Source organism: Nothoprocta perdicaria, unplaced genomic scaffold, assembly GCF_003342845.1.
Source record: "Nothoprocta perdicaria isolate Ctin4 unplaced genomic scaffold, notPer1 scaffold_29, whole genome shotgun sequence".
NCBI lineage: Eukaryota > Metazoa > Chordata > Aves > Tinamiformes > Tinamidae > Nothoprocta > Nothoprocta perdicaria.
Genome location: NW_020455521.1, coordinates 4141449 through 4168675, shown reverse-complemented (window position 1 = coordinate 4168675; position 27227 = coordinate 4141449). Strand labels below are relative to the sequence as shown.

Below are 27227 nucleotides of genomic sequence, written 5' to 3'. Positions count from 1 at the left end.
ACGGGGTGTGATACCGGCAGAATGCTCCTAACCCTGCACATTGATTGTACCAGTAAAACTGAATGTTTGCCAGGCTCCTTCACAGTTGTCCTCACAGGAGCGTGTAACAGGGTTTATTTTGTGATGGAGGAAGAGGAATGTATTTTGCAACAGAGTGATATTGGTCATAGATTGTAAATCTGATTTAGCGAAAAAAAAAAAAACCTGTTATGTTTTGGCCTTAGTATAAAACCCCAGAGCAGTTAACTTGTGACCTGTCTCATCAGTGTCAGTACTGCTGCCTCCAAGGACGGCCAAATTAAGACAGTTTTCTTGTTGCTGTAAGAGGACCTGCAAAACACACGTCCAGGCTGGCAGTGTGCTGGAGGCTGCAGTGCAACTGCCGGCTCTTCGAAGCTCTTTCCTCCAGCACTCGGCACAATCTCATTGCTGTAGCTCATCTTCAACCACCTGCCTCTTATCTCTGAGCATGTCCCCTCTCAGCCCAAGGCCTGTCCGGTGTCGGGTGCTATCCTATAAGCTGAGCGAGATGGGTAGAGCTYTGCAATGTCTGGATGCTCACGAACATGATGGACACGCTGCTGGTATTCAAGTAATTATGCCGTGGCAAGAAAAGTCTCAAACTGGTTTCCAGGGAAGCTAGGTCCACTCAGAAGACAAGTTTTAATGTCGTCCAGCAATGTATTGGCCTTTAAATACAATATAATAAATTTTGAGAAGGATTGTTTTTAAATTTTACTCTATAGTTCTAAGGGCACTGATGCAGCCTGATCTTAAGCTGCTTTTTCACAACAGTCCTATCTGACTAACAGGTACACTAAGATTTGGAGAGAGGGACAATGATTCTTTCTTCAAAAACAATTTTAATATGGTGAATCTTAAAACTTCACTTTTTATTCTGATAGGGAAAATTAACATTTCAGATTGTGAACTATGAAAAAATCATTTAAATATGGAAAAAGTGCTGGGTTTGCATTTTCTTCTGGAAGCAGTCAACATGAAACTTTATTCTTGAAAACGTGGGGCTTCTCATCCTCTTGGTGAAGGTAAGAGAAAATTTTATGTGTGGCAGCACTAGAAGCAAGACTACCATTGTGTATTTGCAAGATATGCACATTAAAACTCTAGCTGGCTAAACCCTTCCTCAGAAAACATTCCTTTAGTTACGTTGTTAAGTAGTGCAAATTATCTTTTCCTTCTGAGTAAGAATAATGAGGGGACACACACAACATCTTATATCATTATAATTATTATTATTATTATTGTTATACCATTTAAATAATTGAGTTGGACAGTTGCACATTAGACTTTTGTCTCTTGCACTCATTAATATATCTTTTAAAATTGTAATAAATGTATAAATAGTTCTGATTTTTAAACAAATAGTCATTGCAATTCTGTATCAGCTGAGAGCCAAGTTTTCTGAAAGGGTAAGATGAAGCTGCAGACATTCAAACAAAGGAACAACAGAAAACTGTTCTTCTGGAAGAAGGCAACTGAAAATGTGTTCAAATGAGTTGACTCAACCTCAGTCTTGTCTCTTGAGCAGATCTTTGAGGTTGCCTATTGATTTTTGGGCAAAGTGAAGACAGAAAACTGTTCCTCTGGAAGAGGGCAACTGAAAACGAGTTAAAATAAGTTGACAGAAACTCAGCGTTGTGCTTCTTATCAGCTCTTTGAGCTTGCCTATTGATTTGGGGGAAATAAAGCCCACTAATGCTTTTCTGACTGAACCTTCACATGTTTCTTTGTTGGCCATTTGGGGAGCCCAAGGACAATTTTTGCTTTACCATGACACAAGCCAGTTGGATGATGCTCTTCCAGTTCTGCTACAACATACTAAAGGAATCCCACGCCCCTCAAAACAGACCAAGACAATGGGTAAACTATGATGTAAAGTTTATATACAAGAATATAACATTTATCTGGAATATTTACAAGGTTAATTAAAGCAATATTTTACAACTCTTTMAGGTTAACCAATAGGTATATTACAAGTAGGCTACAGATGGCTTAATTAGCAAAATTAAAAAATGAAAGTTGCATTCAGATCAACTCCAAAACTTGTTCATTTCTCTGACAGGGAAGTGGAAACTTCAGACACGTGGAGGAAAAAAAAGCGTGAGAATGGTTAATATGCTCTTATTGGTGCCTATGTATCACATGCAAGAGTTGTAACATGATCTTTATAGTGTTAATATAGATGGCAAGCCCTTCCATATTAATGAAAAAGTCATATCCAGTGTGACAGGCCAGTCACACATGACTGTCTTTGCACTCCTACTTTTTGCACAACAAACATGCATGTATACAGAGAAATAGCAATATAAACTGACCAGCATTACCAAAACAAAGAGGGAAAAGCTTCAGGTCAAAGTCACACTTGCACTCAAAAAGAGAGGAAAAAAAAAAAAACTTAGGCAAGATACTTTAATCCCAAAAATAGTCATGATTTTTTTTATTACACTTTAACCTATGTACAAAAATAGAGGCCTCCCTCCTCTCTCAGGGAACAGTCCCTGGCTCTGACGCCCACTGCACCTTGAGGCTCGGAGGGGACGGCACAAGAGGGCACRGGGGAACGGACCGGGAGCTCGGGATGGAGGCGGCTGCTGGATGTGGCAGGAGCRGAGGCGGCTAGCACTGCAGTTTGCGGATGCTGCGCGAGAAGCGCTTGAAAGCCCGCTGCCCTTTCTGCCACCGCTTCAGCGAGGTGATCACCAGCTCCCCGGCCTGCTTCTGCCCCATCACCAGGTAGGGCACGTTGATGTCGTTCATCTCGTCGCAGGTACACTGCAGGCCGCCTTTGAGCCAGAGCACAATCTTCCTCAGATCCCTTTCGGTCAGCCCGTTCAGCTTGTAGATGGTTTTGCTCTTTGTTTCGGGGGTGATCTTGGTATCCCCATTGATGTAGGCAATCTCCTTCACTTTTATCTTCAGGGCTAATAGAGCGAGGGGAGGGGGAAGCAGGACGGGGAGAGAGCCGGAGAGGTTTTTTCCCATTAGTGCACATAAAGAGGACCTGGGGAGGGAGGTGCTCTATTGCTAATTAAACTGTCAGGGCTGACAGAAGAGGCAGCAGGTGGCTCCATTTCTAAAGCCACAAAGGGCATGCAAGTCATTTCGGTTTGAATCAACCCCAGGGTTGAGGGGTTTTGGACTTCTTTTCTCTGCTCCCCTCCCCCTCTCCTTTTTCCCTCCTTTCTAACTTAATATTTTCTCCGTTTTTTCTTCTCTCCTGTTTGCAAACAGAGAGGGGGCAGGTTTGCTGCATTAAGCAGCCACTTTTCTTTTTTTTTTTTTTTCCTGGAATAACAGAGTCTTCCTGAAACTCTAGAATTTGAAGGGGTTGTTGAGAAGGCAAGTACCTAAACCTAATCTGAAACCTGATCTCTGCTGTGGCTGAAAACTTTTAAACTTAATTTATTGGGCTGGACAGGATTTTAGGCAAACCTGTAAGGAAATGATATTTCACATGTATTGTTTTTTTGAAAGAATAGATCCCATGGAGAGCAAATTGGTCCAACAGCTGCATTCGATTTGGGAAAATAACTTGGAGGGGGATACAGTGCTCTTTAAGAATCTAAGGGGCATGTTTAGCTTTAGGAGGATTTATCCGAGTGTAATTTGCCAGGCCAAAGCTATTGGGTGTTTTAGCAGTTATGTCCCATAGTCATGGTTTCATTTTTTTTTCCCCCTTTGGTAAGAAAAGCTTTTGAATTATTATAGCTATTTACACTACAAATCTGTCTGCAGGTATAAACATTGACCTCTTAGAATAGGATTCCCCTCCTTAGTCCCGTTTTCTCTTGAAATGCTAATGTGTGGATAATGTGCTGCTCAGTTGTCTGTGTCCAATGGCTTTCTTGTCCTGCTCTAACCCTAGAGCTTCGCATTATGTTTATATCCCCAATTGTCTGTGCATTACSTTCTCTGTCAAGTGATATATAGAGCTTCACTCCTAATCTGCAGAGAAAGTCTTTCTTTCTTGCTGCACACGAAATCAGTCATGCAGCTTTTTCTCAGACATCTAAATGAAGCTTTGCTGCGCTGCTCCCCAGGCAATACTCTGGATGAGATGCCTCTTTTTCATCTTACTTTCTACTTGGACTTGCCGGCACCATCCACATAAATGAGTACAACTTCAGAAAAGCAGAAAACTTACTCGCAGAAAGGCAGCAAGCAGAAAGAGGCTCTAAAAGGACCACTTTTTACTCTGAGCGGGGATGTTGCATTTCACGACTGCTAGGATGGATGGGTCAGTCTGCAGCTTGGACAAAGCCCTGCCTTTTTCTAGGCACATCTCCCACGGACTCCACAAGGAGTTACACAAGCCATGGTGGGAGAAGGAAGACCCTCAGCCGTTGAGCTTTAATCGAGGGTCTGTGCTTGCACTTACCAAAGTCATTCTTGCAGAGGTTTTCCACAATGTCATTGTCATCTTCRTTTTTGTTTTTGCAGGCATCGCAGACCTTGGGTGCTGGAAAGGCAAGACACGGCCCTCGTGAGGCTCAGGGAGACGGGATCAGCAGGTGGCRTTGGGGACCCGGTGGGGGACGCGCGTTTCCATCCTGTCCCTCGGAGGACCGTGCAAGGCGCTGCCCCTGACTGCCTTACCTTGCTCGGGAGCCGGGGCGGGGGGATAAGGGCTTTGACGGTAACGCAGGATGTGCTTGAACCCAAACTATTTTTTTTTAAACGATAATAATAAAAGGGAAAGATAAGTGATGAAAGGAGRCCAGAAACAGCCCAATGATCTTGGTATAAAGAGGGGGTCTGTGTTACCGTTGTCCTCACCCGGGCTGAGACCCTGGGCTGGTCCCGGCGCCCTGAGCCCAACGCTGGACAGGATGGACACCCCCCACCACAGTGTCGGGGTGGCACGGGAAGGGAAGGGGTGGGGGGGGTCTCCCTCTTACCTTCCCTGGTGACCGGCAGGATGTGGTCGCTGCTGGCCAGGGGGATGCAGAGGTCGTTGTCCTTGGGGAAGCGGCTGCAGTCCAGCATGTCGGGCCAGGGGAAGCCGAAGGCGGACATGACYGGCGCGCAGCTCTCCTTCACCTCCTCGCAGAGCGAGTGGCACGGCTGGATGATCTCGTCGAGGTCGTCAATGCAGACAGGGGCGAAGAGGGAGCAGAGGAACTTCCTGGTGTCGGGGTGGCACTGCTTCTGCACGAGCGGGATCCAGGTGGACGCCTGCTCCAGCACCTCCTGCACCGTCTCGTGGCCCAGCAGGTTGGGCAGCCGCATGCTCTGGTACTCGATGCCGCGGCAGAGCAGCATGGGCGCGGGGATGGGCTTGCAGTTGGAGCGCTTGTAGGAGAAGTCGGGCTCGCCGAAGGGGAAGAGCCCCGCGGCGGAGGCGCAGCACTGCGCGGCCAGCAGCAGCAGCACCAGCGGCACCGCCTGCATCTCGGCGCTGCTGCCGCGGCTGCCCGCGGGCCGAGCTGCGGCTGCTGCGCGCACCGCGGAGCCTCTGTGCGGCCGCGAGCGCGGGCGCCGCGCGTTTTGTGCGTGCAAACGGCAGGGGCGCGGGGAGGAGCCTCGGCCCGCGGCCCGAGAGGATTGGCCGCGCTGCCCGGCGCCGCGGGCGCTGGGGGGGCTGGCCTCGGGCAGGAAATCCCACCGGGAACGGGAACGGCACCGGCGCGGGCGCGGCGGCGGAGCCCGCGAACAAAGGGGCGCGCGCGCCCGCGGAGCCGCCGCGCCGCGCCGGGCAGGGCGCGCGCCCGCAGCCCCAGGGGAGCGTGGCGGCTCGTAACGCTGGTGCGGAGGGACGGCGCCCTCCCCTCCACCGTTCCGCCCCGCTCCGCGTTGCCCTGTGGGGCAGAGCGGCCCCTCGGGGCTCATCCCGCGGCCAGAGCCCCGCGCAGGGCAGCGGGCTGCCCGCTCCCCMGCTGCCCGCTCCGTCGGTCCCCGCCTGGCTCAGCAGCGCCGGACCTTCCAGGTGGCTCCTTGCAGTGTGAAGTGCCTGCTCGGAGAGGCGCTGGTGCCCCCAAGAAGGGCCCTTTGCAAAGTTACCCTCCCGTCTGGTGTTAAGTGCTGGGGTRCCGTGTAGAGCCCCTGCCAGCCCACAAAACCTCACGGATGTGCTGTGTAGTCACTGCAAATCACATCCATTTGTGTCAGCTGTCACCTTTGTTTTGGGGCAAAGGACCAAATTTCAGATGAGCTGGAACGCCCACAGGCACTTCCATCAGGCAAGCCCAGGAAAGGTGTGCAATATGCTCTGAGACCCTTCTGCAGCCTCAGCCAAGCCCGTGGGGCTCCCTGCGCTCCTGGCTGGGCAGCTGGCTTGCAGGGAGCTGAGSAGTGGGGCAGCACCCCCTGAGCACCGTCCCTTGCAGGCTCGGTTACAGCGGATGCTCCTGCCCCTCTACTGCAGTGGGGGTGCCTGTAAAGCTGTAGGGTGGCAGAGAGAGAGGAAACCTGCAAGTCTTCTCCCGCCTTGGCCAGGCTGAGGGCTCTGGCACCAGGCACACCATGTGCAAGGAGGCCGCCTCCAGGCTCATCCCCTCGCCCCACTGCGGCGTTGCGCAGCTGCTGTGCAAGGATACATGCGCCCGTAGAGCAGTCCCTCCCCAAAACCTGTGAGCAACCTGAGCCGCTTTAGATGTTAGAAGGACTTTTCAACCTGTGGCTCTGTTCTGCAAGGAGCAGCAAGCTGTGGCAAAAAGGGACTGTTGAACCCCAACTAGCACCTGACTGCAAAAGAGGGTTTTGCCTGTGTGTCTGGCTGTGAGCATCAGTGTGTCCAAAATGCAACTTTTTTTGTTGTTTCCAAGTTTAAAAGTTCTACACAGTGTAGGTGCCTCCCTTTCCCTTCATTTTTGTCTTCATTTGGAAATTTCCCTGAGGAATTAGCATTTGTGTTGATTCATAACGAAGGGAAGAATAGACAAGGCTTTGGGATCAGAACACAGTGTCAGTGTAGCGTGGAAATTTCTGGCATTTTAGTAATATTACTTATGACATTATGCAGACTTATGTAGTTTCTTTTTGTGGTAGACCACATTCATTAATCAGCTACTGAATGTCTTCTTATAGAGATGTCTGACATCTGCCCTATCTTCTACTCCACACAGGTTCATTTCTCTGCCTGGCATCCCCAGAGTTTAGRTCACTGCCTTGTGGCATAGGAAACTTGCAGCTTCTCCCCATAGAGGAAAAGGGACCGCCTCGCTGGAACAAGCCCAGCACTTCTCCTGGTTGTTGTTAGCTAGTGCTACCTATTTCAGAGGAAGGTTTGGAATCCTTTCTGGTGGACCATATTCTTGGATGTAATTTMTTGTAGACTAGCTTCATCTCTTTTATTTAAACTTGTTGTGTAGCTGGAAAAATAAATGTCATGAATATTTAATATCCCATGTGTAAACACTTAAAGGTGGTCATATTCTTATAGCTCCAATATTCTTGCCATTTATTAATATGTATTCAGTTCTTTCCTTTCAAAGATAAATCTGTAAGCTGTTGGCCTCAGTTCACTTCCATGGCACTTAGCCCCATGGATTACTTACGCCACCTGTGTTGAAGTTGTTTTGACAAGTCCTCAGGAGTGCCACGGGCTGCATTTTTTGCCATTTGCAGGAGATGTCACTTCAGCTCCCAGTGCTTGTCCCACTGGAGGCCACCCAAAACACCTCCTCACAGGAAGAAGCATGTGTCTTCTTACCCCAAATGAGCATACTCAGAAGCTCTTCATAAAACAGGTCTTTCTTTCTGCCTCCTTTTGTCACTGCTTGTCACTTTATGTAGTCACTGATGCCCTTTCAGTGGGTGCAGATCAGAAGATGAGCTGCCTGCTCCGTAAATTCCTGGTAGCCTTGTGCACCACCTTCAGCAGACCTAACCATCTGCACTGTGGAGGCGAGGACTCCAGATCTGAGCAGGCTGTGTATAGCTTGGAGATAACAATYGTTTTCTAAGGCTGAGACCTTTCCAGCAGAAATCTGCTCGTTTGTTCACCAGGAATGTTTGGTTGCTTGTTTGTTTCCAGACCACAAGACATAAGGAGGGAAAACACGCTGTTTTTCCTGGATTACACTTAGTTTTGAAACGAGGCTTTACAAGACCTTACTATTTCCATTTTTAATCACCCTTGGCAAACTCATTTACTATAAATTCAAAGCGATCCGAGACCACGTAAACACAGCGAGCGCAGGCCTGCAGGCCCAGGCCGTCATCGCTGCGGTCCATCGCAGAGGGACGTGCTGGGTGCGAGGCCAGTGCCGGCTGCCGCAGGGTCGGCCCCAGTGCTGCCCACGCGGCCCCCAGTGCTGCCCACGTGGCCCCAGTGCTGCCCACGCCGGCCCCAGCGCAGCCCACGCCAGCTCCAGCGCTGCCCATGCGGCCCGCGTGGCCCCTGCTGGCTGCTGCGGCCGCGGGGCCTGAGGAATTCGGGGCACGGACGGTTTTCGTGCTGAGGGTCCGAGGTCTGTGAAGGTGCTAGGGCAAGAGCAGCCTCGGGCACCTGCGTGAGCGTGCTCAGGGAGGAAGGACAGGGCGAATGTGGGGGCACTGGTGGGGCTCTCTGCACTGGGTGCCCTGGGGGACCCTGCTCCGACACCTAAGGGCCGTTGTGTTTCTGCCTGTCCTGCGTGCGCTCACATTCCCGGCTGCCAGGACGCGCGCTCCAGGGCCAGGACACACGCGGCCAAGCCGGGGGGCTCCCATGGGGCCGGTTCCGGCGCCTGGCCCAAGGTGCCCCGTGCTCAGGCCACCGCTTCGCACTTAATTGGGAATGTAACTAACGAGCTGTTACAGCCCAGGGCTGATCCCCACACCACCAGTGGGTCCCGGATGCCGAGAGCCTTTAAGGGAGCTCCTGCTGCTCCCAGCTGGTTGCCGTCACCTGGAGCATCCCACGCTGGGAAGCGCCGACCCCACGGCTCGGGGGGCTCYGTCCCCCCTGCCCTGGGGCTCCTGGCACCAGGTAAGGGCACTAGGGGGTCCGGCAGACCCCCATCCCATCCCCGGTAGTGCCGAGGGCCCCCTAAATGTCCTAATAGTTTAAGCTGCCCTGTTATTGTTTGTCAAAGGCAGCAGATAAGCTCTTAAGCAGGTGTAAATTCATCAAGCCTCCTATGCGGCTAAGCTGTGTTAAAGCCTGAATGTAGCGTTAAGCATTTAAGTCACCTTAGCTGCTTAAAGGAATACAAGCTGTTAAAATGCCTTTAATCCTTAAGGAGGTAAAGTGCTTAAATCGCCTTAAATCTTGGGATGGAGAAGAGAGGAAAAAGCCYCAACCACAGGAGCCCCAAACTGAAGAGGGGCTGTGGTCCCCAAAGATCCCTCGGGACAGCCAGTGTTTTCCCATTCCCATCTTCTTGAAAGGAGGGTAGGAGTCATGGAGAGCGAGTTCAAAGACTGCACGGCACAAGGACCTTCCCCCCCTCTCCCCCACTGCCTTTTCCCCCAAGATTTTAGTGGAAAAAAAAAAAATCCTTGCTGCTTTTTTTTTTTTTTTTGTACTGAAAATGAATGGGCTGTAGGGAAAATGGATGGAGCCCTTGGTCCTCGTGGTGAGTTAAGAGATAACACAGCAGTCTAAGGATCACTGGAGGGTGCATGGTCTGCACTATCTGCAGCAAAACCATGCRGCTGCCTCTCTCTGACCTTTGCATGAAAGCAGAGTTTCTCCACATTTTTATTTTTTTTCCCCTGGCCAGACCTGAAAACTGATAACGAGGGGGAAAAATATATTGGCACGTGCCTCAGTAGATAAAGCTCACATCAAAGTAGGTAGTAAAAGTAATATGAATTTGTTATTTTGCCTGTAATGTAATTTTTCAAATTCCAGTTCCGCTGCCTCGAGACCACTTGGTTAGCAAGTTTGCACCTGCCCTGCCACCGTTACCCACTGGCATCCTTTACTGCTGTGGGGCTCCAGGTAAAACCTGCAAATTTTCATGAYTTCTGTAGGCTGAACCCTGTTCTCTTGCAATTGTTAGGGAGGAGGGGAAAAAAAGAAAAAAAGAAAAGAAAAGAAAAAGACTCTTCCAGATTTTGACAGGAAACAGCGTAGCAACAGTTCAAGTCTGCCTCTCTTTTGGTGGCTGGTAAGATGGAATTTAACATTTTCCAGATCTAGGACTGGGTAGTAGTCTTGTTTTCTGTTACTACAACATTTAAAAGCTCACTTGTTATAAACTCTAAATGCTGTAGAACATTTCATTTTTTTTTTTTAATCTGTCCTGAAACGAACACCCTAAAACACTCCTTATCCTGTTTTGTTTTTCACTTCAAATGTTTGCTAAAAACAGCAGCGAACTCCTAGTGTGACTGATCACTGGTTTGCAGGATGTTGAGCATATGCTCGAGTGCCACTGTGCAGAGGGAAAAACCATGCCTGGAATATGAGAGAAAAGCCTCTTGGTGGCGCTTGTGCACACCCTGTAGTATTTTATTTGCAGTTTTATCAGGTATCGATCTTCAATACACTGTATTGGATGCACCTGGGCTGTTCTGTTCTCTAGGARTGCCACGTTTCGGGCCTGGAATGCTAGACTGTTTAATTAATGTTAGATGTCATGAAGGGTAAAGATCAAAGTAGGGATCATTACTTCCAAATGGAAACAAAACCAAGTCGCAACATGTTTTATTTACTTTTTTTTTCCCTCTGTGATGATTCAATATTTTCCCTGTATTTGGTATCTTCAGGAAAGTCTTTCCAATTTGAGATAGTTTCCACAGGAATATTATTAATATTATTTCAATCCTCTTTTTTTCCTTTTAAGAAAAAAAGTCATATTGTGCTYTCCTCATTTGATATTAACTGATAAATAGTAGTATTTGGATATCATACTCTACCTACTTTATCCACACATATGCATATATGTTTGTAATAAAGATCTAGATTTATTTGCATGCTAATGCTTTAGCAAGTTATGATCCTTCAAATTTATCTGAGTTATATCAATATCTGGCTAGAGTTTTTGTCATGGTGAGAGTTTTTGCTCATGCAGAGTGTCTGTTTATGATTACTGCTCCCTTTATTATCTATCATATCTAAGTGTGACATGACAATTAAAGATAGCAGAGACCATGCCCTAGAGGGCTGCAATCTTGTAGTACCTTCTGCTCTGCTAGTGTGTTTTATTTAAAAAGCTATATTAAAACTATTTATTTAAATAAAACTATTTATTTAAAACGTTATATACAATATATTATATAATATATTGTATATCTCCTTTTCTTTTTCCTTCTAGTGCTTTCTTCAATTTCTCTTCTTCCTTATTTTCTGGCTATTATTTGCAGTCTGGTAGCTCCCTGAGCAGAGTGTGCGGCCCCATGTATGAGCTGCACAGAAGGCAGGTAGGCTTCTACCAAAGGATTTGGGRTCTCGGTTGGGCAAGGATGGCAGGGAAGAGGGGAAAATTGCTGCCTCTGCATAGGAAAGGAGTCATGGGTGGAATCTCATCTTCACTGTCCACAGGCAGAGCTTTGCCTTTGATTTGGGCCTGAAGCGTTTGATACAGATTCTAGTACCAGAACCAGGACTTAGGCAGATTTCAACCACAGCTAATGCTTCCTGTTTTTGCTGCAACTGGAGAAGCATACCTTTATTTATTTATTAATGGTTTGAGCACTTGCTCAGGGCTTTAGGTACCTGCTTTCCAGTTGCCCCTTTTCCCTGGGGCTCAAGCCTACCTATTCATCCTCCAGTGCTGTGTCCCGGCTGTCCCTTTAGAGGCTGGCCCAGCTCGCTGCATCATGGCTGTTTTCCYGTCCGTATGAATTGCTTTTGGAGTGAGAACTGAAACTGGGACCTCACCCTTTAGTAAACTGACTTGGGGATCTTTTTCTGTTGCCGACTCCATGAAGCCACCTCAGGGAGACAGCAGCTAGATCACGATGCTCTCATCTTGCTCTTAGTCCTCCACTGCTTTGCTCCATGGCTGTCTCTCCACACTTCTAGCTTGAACCAAGTCAATCTGAAGAACACATGATAAATTATTCATCCTCCTCATATCAAATCTTAATATAACCAGGTTGAAGCTTAATGGCATATTCTAGGTGCTGCTCCATGAGTATGTGAGAACTTCAGTGAGGGTCCATATGCTGGAAGGTCATGCAGTTATGCAGATTTACAGAAAATATATATTTTGCCCCTGCAATGCCCAACATAGAAAATAACTGTAATGGAATATTTGAAAGGAATATGTAGAAACTCAGAATCAATTGCTACTTTTAGGGAAATGGTTAGGTTTGCAGCTAGACTGCAAATGGGCTAATGCCCTCCAGGTTTGGACATGTGTTAGTTGTTGGGAGAAATTATTTAAAAAAATTTGTAATAAAACTTTTTTTAAAAAAATCAAGAAAACCTGTTGCCTGTAGCTATGTTATTTAAAAGATTATTAAACCTGATTTAAAATAGAGCAATGAAAAAAAAATCAGATCAATCTCACATCATGATCAAATCAACAAATTAGTCTCAATATTGGATTGGAGTTAAATTACTGATTTAAATAATCTAACTAGTAGACGTATATATCAGTAATTAAAATATATTTGCAGACTATAAAGCTAGTATTTCCTAATATTAAAAAAATCCAGATGTTTGAGGCCAGTTCTGAGGAAGCTCACCAAGAAGCAGCATAGGTGACTTGCTTTGCAATGGTATTACATCAGAATTTTGGGGAAGTTCAGATCTGATTGCAAAAAAGTGCAACATCAGTCACTCTAACCTATATTTTTTTTGTTGATAAATACATTCAAGCTTGTATTCATCTACTGCAATTTCTTCTTTCCTCTGTTTTTTCCCACTTTCAAACTAGGAATTTACAATTTTACCTTCCTGAACTTTAAACTTTATATAGAAAAGCAAAATTGAAAAAGCTTGTAAAGAAACCCTAGTCTGAAATAGAACATTTCAAATACACTCTTCTTCAATATGTGTACTCTTTTTTTTTTCTCCTTGTTACTTACATAAGCATTCAAAGTGAGTTTAGAACTATATTGTATATTTATTATCTCTTTAATCTCTGTTATCTTTACTGGTTATAATGTTCCCATTTAGACTCTTTTTGATATTCTCWGCGCTGTAGTCTGTGTGACTAACTTATGCTCTCTGTGACTAAATGTAGCTTATTCTCTTGTTACTCTCACAATATTTTTTGAACAGCAGGCTTGGTTCAGTCCTTATTAATACTTCTTAGTCGCTATTACGATGGGACCTACATGCCAGTTGGGTCAGAGTTTTATTTATGGCTCTTTTACTAGACATGATGACACTGTCCAGATTGTTTCTGAGCTAAAATAAAAGCTGTGGTGGCTGAGGCTGTTGTGGGAAGGAGACATGGGTAAGCGAGGTTAATGACACTCTGAGGAAGCGTGCAGTTTCTTGCCTTGCACCATCTCAGCTTTTCTTTCTGTAAAAAAGGACACATCTGTCCCCCTCCAYGTGTCTCAGCTTTGCAGAAGCAGAAATCCCGCTCCTGGCCAAAGGGGCACTTCTACCTGGGTTTGGAAACCTCTGGCGGGTAGCGGGGCAGCTCACAAATGCATGTCTACTGCAGCGAGGGATGTGGGAAGTAGCTGTAGGGAAAAAGGAGAGAGGAGGAGGGCAGAGGCAAAGCAAAATGCTTCCTCTCGGTAAAGCTCGTGGAAGGCTGCCTGAGCAGCTCTGGACATCAGCTCTGCTGCGTGCCCGCTGCAGTTCTGTAATTGCTTGCAAATGCTTCGGCTGCACACGGCCACCTTTTAGAGACCAGAAGAGGGAACAGCAAGAACTGGTTTCCCCCAGATCATTTTTTTTTTCTTGATGAGCTGAGCAGCTTAATCCTTGGACTCTAATGATATATAAATACCTTTTCCTGTGTTCTTTAACCTTTCTGACATGGTGAGCCAGCCTAAGCATGTGTCTGGGCACCTACTTGGATGGATATCTCTGAGAATGAGATAGATTGTCATTTACAGATGCTATGATGATCTTATGGAAGTTTTCCTAATGACCCATCTATTTTCTAAGTCCTTATCATTTAAAAGAAAAAATAGAAATAGATATGCTTTCCTCCTGCCTCATTATCTTAACTTCTAACTCTAATATGCTAGAGCAGCAGCTTTGCTAGACAGAAAGCTTGCTTGCCAGTTTTACTGCAGACCTTTATTCAGATACTCATGTACGGTTTATATGTGACACAAAAATGCTACAAGCATTTACAGGCTCAAGCTTGACAGTGATTTAAATGTAGCCAAAGGATCCAACCTTGGGTTCTAAGTCCACACTTGGACTTCTGGTCTGGTTGAAAGTGTTTTAGCTTTTGGCAGAAGCAAATGTCTGGCAACATGCATGCCCAACCAATGCGTAGCTGGTCTGTTTGACTCTCCCTAGGGAAAACTTAAGTTCATGTTTGAAGGGGGCAGAAAAAAGTGAGAATGTAATTCTTCTGTTTGTTCATGTAATATTTTTTATATTTTTGAATAAAACCTCAGGGCAAACAAGGTTTGTGTAGCTGCTGCAAGTAACATTGCAGCAGGGAGTCTTCTAAGAGTCAGATTAGAATTAATGTTTATATTTGCTAGGAGATGGTGAAATTGTGTTGTTTTCAGTAGTTATATAAACAGACTGAGAATACAGGTACTTTGGTTTATATGCATGTATATTTTACAGTTTAATAAAGTGTGAAGTTATGCATTTGGATCCTGAAAGTGTTCACAGTGGGGGGGAAAAAAAAAAGATGAACAAAGCTAAAACAAAGTCATATTATTTTAATTTGGCTTGATAAAAGTTGTGTTGAGAATGATGCTTCAAGTATTAGAATGAAATGGTGAGAACAGTGATGATAATAATAGATCAGATTAAAAGTCCTTTGAACAAAGTATAACATAGTATCCACACCTGTTGTCATTTTATTTTTTATTTTTTTCCTAAGGGCAATGTGCCTGTATTCACCTTTGAATTTCATTTGTTGCAGTGTTGTAGAGTCATCCAGCTCTTAAAGTACTTAAAGTGTGGGTAATTCTGGATTTGGGTCATTAGACAGTTTGGGAGTTAGAACATCTCTGCCCAAATTGTTGAGTACACAGCAAAGCTGCCACTTCTTTAACCCAGCCTCCATTTTATTTACACACTGAGATGTGCATATATATGGTCCTTGGAGAGTTGTAGCTTTTTGTCAGAAAACAGCTCACTGGCACAAATTCAGGGAGAGCCTTGCCAGGGCTTCATTCGGCCTTCCCCACCACAGGGAAAGGCCACGTACATAATGTGATTTTAATATTCCCCTGAGTGGTGAAGATGTCACACACAGCCGTTGACTGAATGTGGAGTTTATGGGCAGCATCTGATTTGCAGGCTTAGGCTTTTAAAAAGCTTCTGACTCAGATTTAATGTGAAGTCATATCATTGMGACAAATCCTACTATCATATATGTATATATGCACCTTGAATTCTCGATAGAGGTTGTAAACTTAGGTATTCATCCCACGGCAAGGCTTGTCCTCTACCAATGCATTTTCAGGATCATGAAAGCTGAAGAAGTCTTGCAGGCTTTTAAGTCCACTGATTAGCACAGAGTGCTTTTACACCTTCTGTGTTTAGGGCCCACAGAAGCAGCACTGATGCAACTTTCCTGTCTAAATTTGAGAAGAAAGGATTTTGACAGAAGAGGAAAAGGTTGGTGGAAATCCTTACATCTAATTTTGATACTTTTCTGTGCTACGGTGTGATTGTGGAAGAAAAGGCCTAAGTGCCACCTAGGTCCCATTGCGTGTCCCTGCTGGTTCTACCTGGTGCGGAGGTCAGAAGCCCTGGTCTGCTGAAAATCAGGGGCAAGGGCCCTGCCAGAAGAGAAGGAGGAGAGGCCTCTGGACGGCAAACATGCTGTCCACGGCATGCTTGTGTGCCCAGCAGGGTGGCTGGCCACACGGTCGGCCTGGAAAGTTACCCTTAGTGTGGCCCTTGAGGGGCAGCTCCCATGGCCTTTCATGTGAGGAGCAGAGACGGGCTGCCCAGCACCGTGTTCCAAGTGCACGTCTCATCCTAATTATTTCCAGTGATGGGGTCAGTGACCTCACCCTGCCATTATATTATCTAATTGACCATTTTAATAGGGACGTTTCTCTGCTACCTAGCTCCAAAAGGATCTACTGACAGTTCCCAGGAAACCTTTGTCCCCTCTTTGATGGCTCTTGCCCTCTGAGCTGTCTGCCTCCACGGCCTCCCTGCATGTTCTCCAGGCTTCCTCCCTCTGCTTTGTGTCATCAACAAAGTGCATTTTACAGCACTGTTGACATCCCCCAGTCTCCTGAACGTGGTAAGACTTGAGACTTTGGGTTTTTTTTTTTCACTTGTTTTAGGGGATGAAGGGATATGGAAATATCATTTTCCGCTGTTGGCTACTAAAAATCAGAGTGCTCTGATCAAAATGGGGGGAAAAAAGCGAGAAAGTGAGTCTTGAGAGAATTTGCCCCCCAATGAGGCATGATATCTATTAATGTTAGCCTTGGCTTGTACGCTTGAACAGAGTGTGCCTCAGCATTAAGGATTCTTATTGCGGTTAGTCTGAGATGTAATTAGTCCTGACTGACTGATCTGAAAGTCCTCAGGAATGTGTGATATGTGTGTATCTGGACCTATAATTGCAATTCCCACACAAAGACATGCCACAGTTTGCCCAGATTTGGGGATTAATACATAGTTCTACGTGGAGAATGGGGAGAAGTGTAATTCGAATCAAATTATGTTTCTTCTTGGCTATATAGGGAGAACATTTGTCTGAATTGTTCTGAAATTCTTGAGGATGTCTTTTGTGTTAGATCTGTGTTGCCTAGTGTAATTTTACTGATATTTTAATATCCTACTTATGCTCTGGGTGGAACTGGCAAGATGGGAAGTAGCCTATTTAGCTCTTCAGATTGCAAAGGAAAAATAATTGGACTTTAAAAGCTAATCTCCTCAGATATAATCATCTGCACTTCTGAACTCTTTTGATTACAGATTTTCCTCCTCCCTACTTTGCTATCTATCAGAATTCCAGCTAGAACTAAACTTACTTCTGCATGCTAAAGAACAGAATAAGTCTGCAACATATATTTCATTACAGCGAGGCAGGGAATAGACTGAAAAAAAAAACTACTAGAAGTAAATATGTATTACGGTGTTCAAAGCATTCTTTTTTTCCCCTTGAAGTGTTTCTTAGACCAATTATGTGAGAAATTCATTATATGTGAGGATTTTGAAATAGCAAAGTGAATTAGCTGTTTGCAGACTTGCTCCCCTCTTCAAATGGGAACATGCCATATGACAGCGGGCCAGATTTTACTGTTTTAGGCATCACTGATATAGCTGTTTATTCTCTGAGCCTGGAAGAAATCCAGCAGGATTTAGTTTTATGAGGCTTAATGTAAAGGTGTTGTATTTCATGAGATGAAATCATAACACAGTTGGTTTGCAAGAATTCTGAAAGATTATTTTTTTTCAGAGCACTGGCAAGCGCGATTCTCCTGTGAATTACGTGTCTAAAAGAGAAATATGGATCTTCTTTCATTGGGTTGAAATGATAACTAATCCTTAATCCTTCATAGACAGTCTGTGTCATTAATGCTGGGTGTACATTTAGAGTGTGTGCAGGTAACAGTTTTAATTCTGTAATGCAAAGCAATATGCAGCTGTGCCTATATTCATAGGAGCTTTCTATGTAATTGAAATGCCTGCTGTTAATTTTGGGATATGTCTCTAGTTTTTTTTTCTATATTTCTTGATTTTTTTTGTAAAGAAGGGAGAAAAGCATGTAGCATTCTGATGCATTTACAGGTGTGGAAGACCTGTTAGTATAACTGCATCTGCAATATGACCATTTTTTTGCTTCATCGGGGGATTTTCCTTTGACTATTTGATTGTTGAGAATGATGGATATGGAGCAGTTTGAGGTTTTTCTTCTTATGTTGCCTCATACTTCAAGCAGATGAGATCTTGCTGATTTCATGGTGTGAAAATCCAGCTACTTCTCTCTGCTATTACAGCTACTTGCTTTGTTCTGTGAAAGTTTGGAGTAACTCTATGAAGGAGACATAGGACTAGGGGAAGCCTGACTTTTAGTTTAACTTTTGCTAAAGACAGTGTGAACTTGAACCAATCTTTGCATCTCTCTGTTTTGTTTTCAGTTCAAGGGGACGATTAAAATCTTCTTACCTTGGAGGGATGTTGTTAGACCAAATTCATTAAGATATGTATAGCACTCTGAGGCCTTCTGAGTCTTTGGCACTATTGAGCTGTCTAATTCAGCCTAGTATTGTGGATGCTCATTTAGTAGTAGGAGTAGTTATTGTGTTGTCACTGTGTAGGGAGACTGCACCCTGCTGTGAGTCTAGAGAAAGCTCTCCTTGGTCTAGGGAAAGGTCTACAGGTAAATGAAAAACCTTCTTTCATGTCCCGTTAAGATAATGTCTTCTGGCTATGATGGAAGTGTGTACCCTGCTGTTTATGGTTCATGACATCAAAATAGACCTGAATTTTTGCTTGTACTCTGCATATTTGACAGAGGGGACAGATTCTGACTACTTCACACAGTTCTGTCTTTAGAAGTAACGATCAGCATTTACACCATCTATACCATTTACACCTGGGTCACTCACTGATAATGGGCAGCTAATACTACATGTGGTGAAAAGAGGCAGTGTGTCAATTACCTCCTCGGTACTCGTGATTTACTAAAATTACTGATTTAGGCCTTCTCATTCTCCTAACCTTAATGTTAACCCCTAAAAGTACCTTAACGCATTTTATCAACTGATGCTGGGAGAAGAACCTCCATTGGTGGACCAAAGGCTTCTGAAAAGCAGGTCTCTTGGCAGGATTCACCTTCCTTGGGTATCTGTTTCGTGCACCCAGTCCAGTGATGCCTCTAGGCTTTCTCTTTCTCCTAACTTTAACCCTATTTTTAATCCATTCTTTTTGCAGCCTGTGCTTAGAGAAGACACACTGTCATTAGCCAGAGGAGAATGTGTTCCCAGTACATATCTTGTGGCAGTGAATGCTGCCTTTGGGCATCAATTTTAAGGACCTGTTCTAGTAGTTCCTCTAGGCTTTCCTTTTCTCCTACTCTTAGTCTCATCCTAACCTTAATGCCTTTTTCCACCCTGTTCCTGGAGACAGACCTGACTTTTTGAGTTCAGAAAGTCCTCTCAGGTGATTTCTCTTGCCCATGAAGGCCTTCTTTCCACAGCTCCTCTGCAGACACAGTTCTGTGGTGCTTCTATGCTTGCTTTTCCCCATCCTAGGGCTTATCTGACTGAAATTTTATAATGCTCATGAAAGGCAATGCTGAGTCCTTCAAGTGTGCAGGAATAATGGTCTGCAGAAGTACACACTTGGTGCTCGTAGGTGGAAAGCAGTTTTTCAAAAAGGAGACCTTGGGTCCCGATGAACTACTTATTATTGATGAGATGGGGATATGACTTTTAGGCAAGAAGGCCAGTGGTATTCTGGGCTACCTGAGATCAAGTGTTGCCAGCAAATTGAGGGATGTGTTTCCTTCCCTCTGCTTAGCATTGGCGAGGCCACATTTGGAGTTCTTGGTCGAAGTCTCAGCTCCCCATTACGAGAGAGACTTGGAAAAACTATMGGAAGTCCCTTAAAGGGTCACAAAGACGTTAAGAGTGGATGGAGCCAGTAGTATCTCATCAGAAACTGTATGTCAGATGTCTAGAGTCACCAGGTTGAGCAGTTTAATTGACTGTGGTTTCTGAGGCTTTGCAACGTCATGAGTACATGGACACATTTTCTGAGAGCATATAAAACATAGCACTGCGTCCCCTGGTAAAAATAAAACAGTCTAACTGAAAAAAACGCCTGCCTCATAACAACAACATGACAAAACACAAAATGTTCTTTTCCTTGGAATTCTAATTTTCTATGACTTATTTTGCCAGTTCATAATCAGAAATAGCTGCTGCATCAGATTAGGGAATGCAAATAGAGATGAGGTCAAAGTTCAACACAAAAATGATGTATGAGCTGGAGTCAAGAAGGAATTCTGAGCTCCCAAAGTAGAAAACATGCTATAAATATTATATTTTCTTTAAGTCAAGAGGAGTTGCAAATACTTCAAATTATGGATTATTGCAGAAAGTGAAAAGATGATTTCCAGAAGGAAATGCAGTGTCCAAGTCATCATTTATCTCTACTGGGCATTTAAACTGCAAAATCCTAGGGGTATATGTTTAGATTTTTCCCTTGTCATTGAACAAGAAGGTAATTAATAATGAAAATAAATTTAAATCAAAGGTGTTACTTTTTTTTTTGTCAGTGGACTTAAGACAAGAATTTGACTGTGAAAACCCTGAAAGATACAGTATAGTTTTGAAAAATTAGATTCTTACTGCCCTCTCCCCCGCCAAAAAAAAAAAAAAAAAAAAAAAAAAAAAAAGAATACTTTTAAAGTATGGAAAACTACTTTGGTTCCATCTATACTAGGGATGGAATATGCAGAGTTTCAGAGGCTATGAAGCCCTCTGTGCTGAAGCCAGTCCTTATCCTAACAAATTTCCTGGCTATTTGTTTGCATTTGATGCTCTAGCCAAATCCCTTGGCTCCCTTGGGTAATGGCACCCTGCAGACCCAGTCTGCCCTTGGTTAAGCACTTTGCTGAAATAAGCTAAGGGTTTTTTTATTATTTTTTACACTGAACCATTTAACTTTGCTTGGAAATTCAAAGTTTGGTTTGCTTGCTTGTGCATGCAATAACTTTTTTAGATAATCTCTTGAACATACATACTAAACTGAACATACATACATACATACTAAATCTTTTGTTTAGATAATCTCTTGAACATACATGGCATATGTACGCATATGCATTCTGCTTGTGTGCATGTGTACACACAAGAATGCATACACAGAGTACGCTGAATGCYGAAATTGTTTCATTCCCATTTTGCACAGCTACAGAGAAGACAAGCTTATCTTGATCACAGCAATTGTTTTTCTTTATTTGRGGGTCGATTTTGATTTTCAGTGTAAATATACATGGATAAGTGTTCCATGARCAGTGGAACTTGCTTTCCCACCAAGCAGCCCACGTCAGCTGCACTAATGCCAGGTCCTTCCCTGATTCTTTGGTAATGTGTTATCTCTGCTTTCCCCCTGCATCCRCCAACCTGCCCCTGCATGGGCAGGGAGAGGCCACCGTGCCTGGCGGTGGARGCAGGAGAGCTGCCTGCTTCTGCAGCAGCTTTTCTCTCAGCAGGAGGGTTATGTTGGGATCTTGTCCCCCTGCTTAGCTGCTGATTTTTCGTACAGAAATGCAATATCTTAGACCACTGCCCTCCTGTTTCTTTTTACTCACATTTTTTTTTAAAGATTTGTGTGCTTACCCCAGCAATGAATCGAAGAAAATCAGAAGGTTAGATAACTGGTGTACATTTTTCTTCTGTAATTCATCAACTTTTTCCACTGCAAGAACAGCACAGACTTTGAGAATCCATCTGTTCAATTACTGCAAACCTGGGTTTCACTGTTCTGCTGCTATAACAGTTCTCTCTGCATGAGAGAATATGGGTTAGTGTGATTGATGAGATCTCAACTTACTCTTCTCATTCAGCCAAGGAAGAACTTATCACTGGGATAATTGGCCCATCATTTCAGAGGAACATGTGGGAAATCCAGCAGATAAAAGATACTTTGCATCTGATTATAATCTCTTACAGCAATTCCTCTCTAGTGAAACTACATGGACTTTAAGCTRTGTTTATATTGGGATGTACATGAATTCAAAATCAGGCTCCTTTGTTTAGTTGATGCAAAAGGCAGGGATAAGTTGCTATAGAAGATTATAACTTTTCCAATTTGGAAGGGATATTTTGGATAGTTGATGTGGGACAAGGGGTGAGTTTATACCTGGTACTGAAAGGGGGCTTTTCAGAATTTGGGCTTGATGCTGAATAAGGATTTTTTTCCTCAAGGTTTCATACAGAAATCATAATTTAGACTTTGTGAAGCAGACTGGAGCAGGTGTACTCAAGAAAATATTCAGTTCCTGTAATTCCTATATCAACAGACACACTGAGTGGCCCTAAGTGATGTTTCGGCTATCAGCTGCATATCAGGAGACGACAAGAATTTTTCCATTTCCACTCCCTCTCCTCTGTGATTTTCTCTACTGTGTGTATGTGGGGGAGTTTCCTTTACTCCAGCCCTTTGCCAACACTTTCCAGAGTGTAGTCAAGCCTTCATGAACAGCACCAGYTAGTCCATATTTGGTCTAATAATTTCCTTATAAACACTAGCTTATAAAGCCCCAGCTGTCGACATCAAAAAAAGGGAGGGGGGGACCATCACTTTGTTTATAAGTTTTTAAGAGTGTATATTTTTTACCTATCTCAAACTTCTGCCCCAGATAATATAAAATTGATTCACTGCTGAGCATTTTAGGACATGGTTGAGTCTAATTTGTAGTTCTGCATTCTGATGCAAAAAGAAGTGGACGTCTTTTTGGTCCAGCTTTACTGGACTGGCGATCAAAAATATAGCTAAAGCTGTAGTAGATACATATTATGCTGTTTAAAAAATATTCTGTATAGATCATGTACCTCTGCAGACATTTCATAGAAACAAAAGAGGCTGCCTATATTGATTTACTTCTGCTGTCTGGGGAGGGCTGTGCGAGTTTGAGTGAACCTCCGTTCAGTAATTTCTTGGACTCTGCAGTGGAATGTGAGTATCTGCCTGCAGGGAAAAGGAAAAGCAAGTTTTAAGGAAGATCACAATCTGACTTCTCTTCAATATGTGAAATTAATACTCTTCTTCCACAGAGTACCTCTTGCTGTGGGGTTTTCACTTTCCAATTGCTTCCAGTGAAGATGTCTGGAATGTTTTCTTTATGGTACATTCTGTACAAGGTTCTGTTGATGAATTAGGTAATGTTCAAATTTTATATGAAAATTTGTGCAATTATCTCTCAGAGCTAAGGGGAAGGCCAGCATGTCCATCCTGGATCAAGTACACATGGTTTCATTTTCCACTCATATGCACATACAAGCTTTAGTGCCTTTTATGTTGTATTCTCATAGAGGTTGCTGAATGTGCCATGCAGCTTTCCAATAAGTGAAATTAGTACCTGATCCAGTCTTAATGAATCATTGAAAAAATCTCTTGCAATGTTTGCTGGAGAGTCCAGCTGCAGTGCCTTTGGAAACATGATACAGCTACATGAGTTCAGATTTTAAAATCTAAAATGTGCTAATGGAAGAAATTTGTTCTTCTAAGTATTGGAGAGTTCATATTTGGCTAACAGAAATTGTTGCAACTGRCTTCCCTTTGCAAACCACACAGTGGTGATTCAGACTGAAGAATGCTTTAAACCTTTTGTCTGTAAGGTACATGTCTTATGTAGGCTTCTGTTTTAATTTATTGCACTTTTATGCAGGTTTTTCAAACTAGTCACAGTGGTCTCTTATAAATCATGAGAAATAGTCTACCCTCAGTACCCTTTCCAGCCCTGCACAATGAGTCAAGGCTTGTCAAAGGCCATTTTAGAAATCTTGAATAAATTTGACATTATGTTGAGACAGCTGTTAAATATATTTCTTTTTTTTCCCCCAGGTTTCCTTTCCCTCGCTATGAACAATGCAATTGGTTTAGTGCTATTTTTAGCCTTGCTTTTCATTTGAGTCATATGTATTCCTACCTTCCATGCGCACTTAAGTTAATTTATTCTAACATGAAAAATACCAGGAAAGTTGCTACCCCCCACAAAAAGATTTTACAAGCTGAACTAGAGGCTAACACATATATACTCCAGATGCCCAAGCCCACCAATAAAGGAGTAAAATCTGATTGCAGGGTGTGCACTGACTCCTATACACCTCTTCCCTCAAAATCTCAGCAGACTTGGGAAACCTCACCCAGTTTCTGTGGACAGTTAACTTGAGAGTGTGGAAGGGGTGATGGGAGTCTGCAGATCTTGCTACTTGTTTAATAGCTTTTTTTGTCATGGAAGAGTAGTGGGGGTTTTGTTTTCCTTTTGAAAACTAAACCAAGGTGACATTTAAAAGCGAAGGCCTCCTCCTGATGGCCACTGATAACCCAGGCATGTGTCTCTGCAGCCAGGCAGACCTGTGGTCTTCCCCACTGAAAGCACAGCAGAATCATCCTTAGACGGGTGGTTTTATTTTCCTTTCCTTTTGCAAATGGCACTTTTCGCCCCCAGTTCTCCTGTACGGGCTGTCCCTGCGGTGAGCTTTTCGAACGGGGTAGGCTGTGCACATGGAGCACACCTGCTGTTTCTCAGGAGTTTGCTTTCTGGAGCCTAGTGGAATACTCTCTTCGTGAGAGACCAAAAAGGTGATTTTTTTTGAGTTAAAAGATCTCCTCCCTGAGTTCAGGGGTAAAGACCTGTGTTTCCATGTGGTGGACCAGTAACCTACCATGGCTAACACAGTAGTGGGTCAGCAACAGGGCACACGTGATGGGCCAGGGGGACGAGCCGGTGTTGGTGGTTAAATGTATGGTAGGCTCTGCTTTGTGTTTCTGAATAAAGCAGTAACATCACTAGCTTGGGGGGAAAAAAAAAAAAAAAGAAAAAAAAAAGAGGAGAACTATTACTAACTCCTCTATTGTTGGCTTTCCAAAGGGGATTAAATAGGACAATAACTAATAAATAATATGCAGAGCGTATGGGTCTGTCTCCAATTGGAGTTTAAACAAAGCGCTCCGAGCTTTTTAAGTAAGCGCCTCCTCAAATGTGCCGCTTTCCGGAGCCACTTGTGCCGGAGCGGCGCTGGCATCGCAACAGCCGGCGCTTGCGCGTGGGGCCACCGGGCCTGTGGGGCGCGCGTGTGTGGGGCCGGGGCCTGCGCGTGGGGCCGGGGCCTGTGCGCAGGGACAGGCTGGTGCCGCGGCCCCGTGAGCAGCACRGCCGGCCTGGCAGCGGGAAGCGGCCGCGGGGAAGCGCCAGGGCTGCAAAGTTAGAAGGATAAACAAGCTTAGGTAGATTTACTTCTAATCGCAGCGTTAAAGGAGTTTTTCTTTCTGTGTGCCAGAAAGGGAAGCTCACCTGCTTTTTATTCACTTTAYGCAATTTAGACATGCTTTCTGTAATACATAAGTAAGTGTGTGGGAATTAGATCTCATGCATGTTGTGTCTGTGGCTCTCRCAATTGCAAACTTCCTGAGATCAGAGGGACTAAGCTCTTGCCAATTAGAATACCTTTTAATATCAAGTTGTGACTAATAAACATATGAACTGCAGATGTGATAGCGTAAGCATACCTGTTCCCTAAATCTTTTCTAGTGTTAATTGCTCCGACAGTTGCTTATGATATATATGCACTTCAGCTATTTCTGATGATAAAAACGCATGCCTTATTGTTGCATTGTCCGTTAATGGAATATAAAGATGTCAGCCCCATCAAAAAGCAAATTTCTGACAGAGCTGCATTTTTTAGGCTGCATATTTATAACTACAGAGAGATGTTATTTCCTTAATGTATGAATGAGCTTTTGCAACCATGAATACCAAAATTCAATATTTTAACTAAGGATAACCTTAACTTGTGGAGAAACTGGAAAGTGGAGTTCCAGCAATACACAAAATATGGTTCATACTTAACTCAAATGTTTTTGGATCCTGGTAGATATTGAGATCAGACATTGGAGTTCTATTCTATTTTTTTTTTTTTTTTATTCTAGAAATAATTTTGGACCCAAATAGAAACTCTGGATCTTTTTCTGAAATCAGAGACTATCTGGCATCAACTCAAACCTTAATGACTTGCCATCTCTTTGTTCACACCAATRTCCCAGGGCAAAGCAGCTCCGTATGAGTTTCTTATAGCTCTAAAATCTTATCTTAGTTTCATGACTATGGTAATAACTCAAGTAGTTGATTAGTAATGGCCATCGTCTTTTTGTCTCCCCTGACCTTGATTCTCTCTTGAATATAGCTTATTCCTTATTTTTCTTTCTTTCTTTTTTTTTTTTTTTCTTTCTCTCTGTTTGGCTTTGGAATAGTATTGCATAAAGTCCATAATCTTCTGTTGAAAGCGTTTCAAATGCCTTCAATTGAGCCAGGACCTCCATGCTGTGAAAGTCTGACCCCAATGTGGACAGGGGGGWCATTACCATCTGTATTGCACTATAAGGTCTAGCAGTCCCTTGCTTTGTTTCTCTACAGCACTGCTGTTAGTGTGGGGGACAGGAAGAACTGCATGAAATTTGGTCTCATCTTACTCTGTCTCTTTACTCCCTATCGCCCCAAACCCTATCCCTGACTGCCTATCTATAAGATTACGCAAAGCAATATAGCACAGGACAGCACTGCCTGTGAATTGAAAAACACCTTTTATTAATGTTAAGTCTTTCTCTTACTATGCTAATGTCTGGAAAGTATTCTGCAGATAGGCCACAAATTGCTTTAGAATATTTTCTTTGTGTAATTTTGTTCCCTTCCCCTGGATCAGCAAGAATATGGTTCAAATATTAATTTTATGGTGTGTCTCTCAAGAGTGGAATATAATGTTCAATTATGCATTCCATCTGCAAAGCTCTGGATGCACAATCCCTTATGAAATAAAGAAAGCAATGTGTTTTAAAGAAGAAACAGAAAGAAAGGATATGGCATATAAAAGTAGTGGAAGAAGAGCCCTCATTATGCTTGACTTTGTGTAAAATTAGAGGGTGTTGTGCAAACACGACAGGAGTCAATTGTGAATACAGTGCTTAGATTATTTAAAGCTATTAAATTTTTCCTGCAAGGTGTAAGTTTAGGGAGTGATTTGTCAGATATGTGTTAGCCTGATAATTTGAGTGGAGATAAAATTTTGAAAGTAGTTTGTGCTCATCGTGCCAAGAGAAAGCTTGCTCGTTTGCAGCAAAGCAGCAAGAGGAACTGCCTCTTGGAGGGTGGTGAAGCAAGCTGGGGGCTGGTGACCACTTAGGCAGGTCCACGCTCCTCTGTCCCTGCAAGGTGTGTGGGACAGCCCAGAGCCTCTGATGACAGTCAGGGTCACAGTTCCATCTTGCCAACCTTAGAAAAAGCCATAACCCCTATGCCCTTCTCAAAGGTGGTGCTATGGGCTGACAACTTTGCTCTGGCATCAAATGGATATCTTTCTATGGGACTGTTGTTCAGCACAGGGGAAATTCTGTATTTCCTGATTGTGCTGCCCAGATATTGGATGTCCTCACATGAGCATTTCCAGTTTTCTCACAACACTTTGCAGCCTGGACTGCAAAATCCCAGATTATCATAGTTGTGCCGCCGTCTGCTGTGGTAACAGCTGGACCC

At 43.9% G+C, this 27227-nt stretch overlaps 1 protein-coding gene across 1 annotated transcript; it reads right to left on the bottom strand.

Annotated features, from left to right (window-relative positions):
* Nucleotides 1–1892: 1892 nt before the first annotated feature.
* On the bottom strand, nt 1893–5452 carry SFRP2 (secreted frizzled related protein 2). The gene is made up of 3 exons (XM_026041698.1): nt 4920–5452; nt 4400–4480; nt 1893–2942 (listed from the first exon to the last, which is right to left on the bottom strand). The coding sequence occupies exons 1-3, from the start codon at nt 5410–5412 to the stop codon at nt 2638–2640; spliced, it is 879 nt and encodes a 292-aa protein (XP_025897483.1). The 5' UTR covers nt 5413–5452; the 3' UTR covers nt 1893–2637.
* Nucleotides 5453–27227: the final 21775 nt, after the last annotated feature.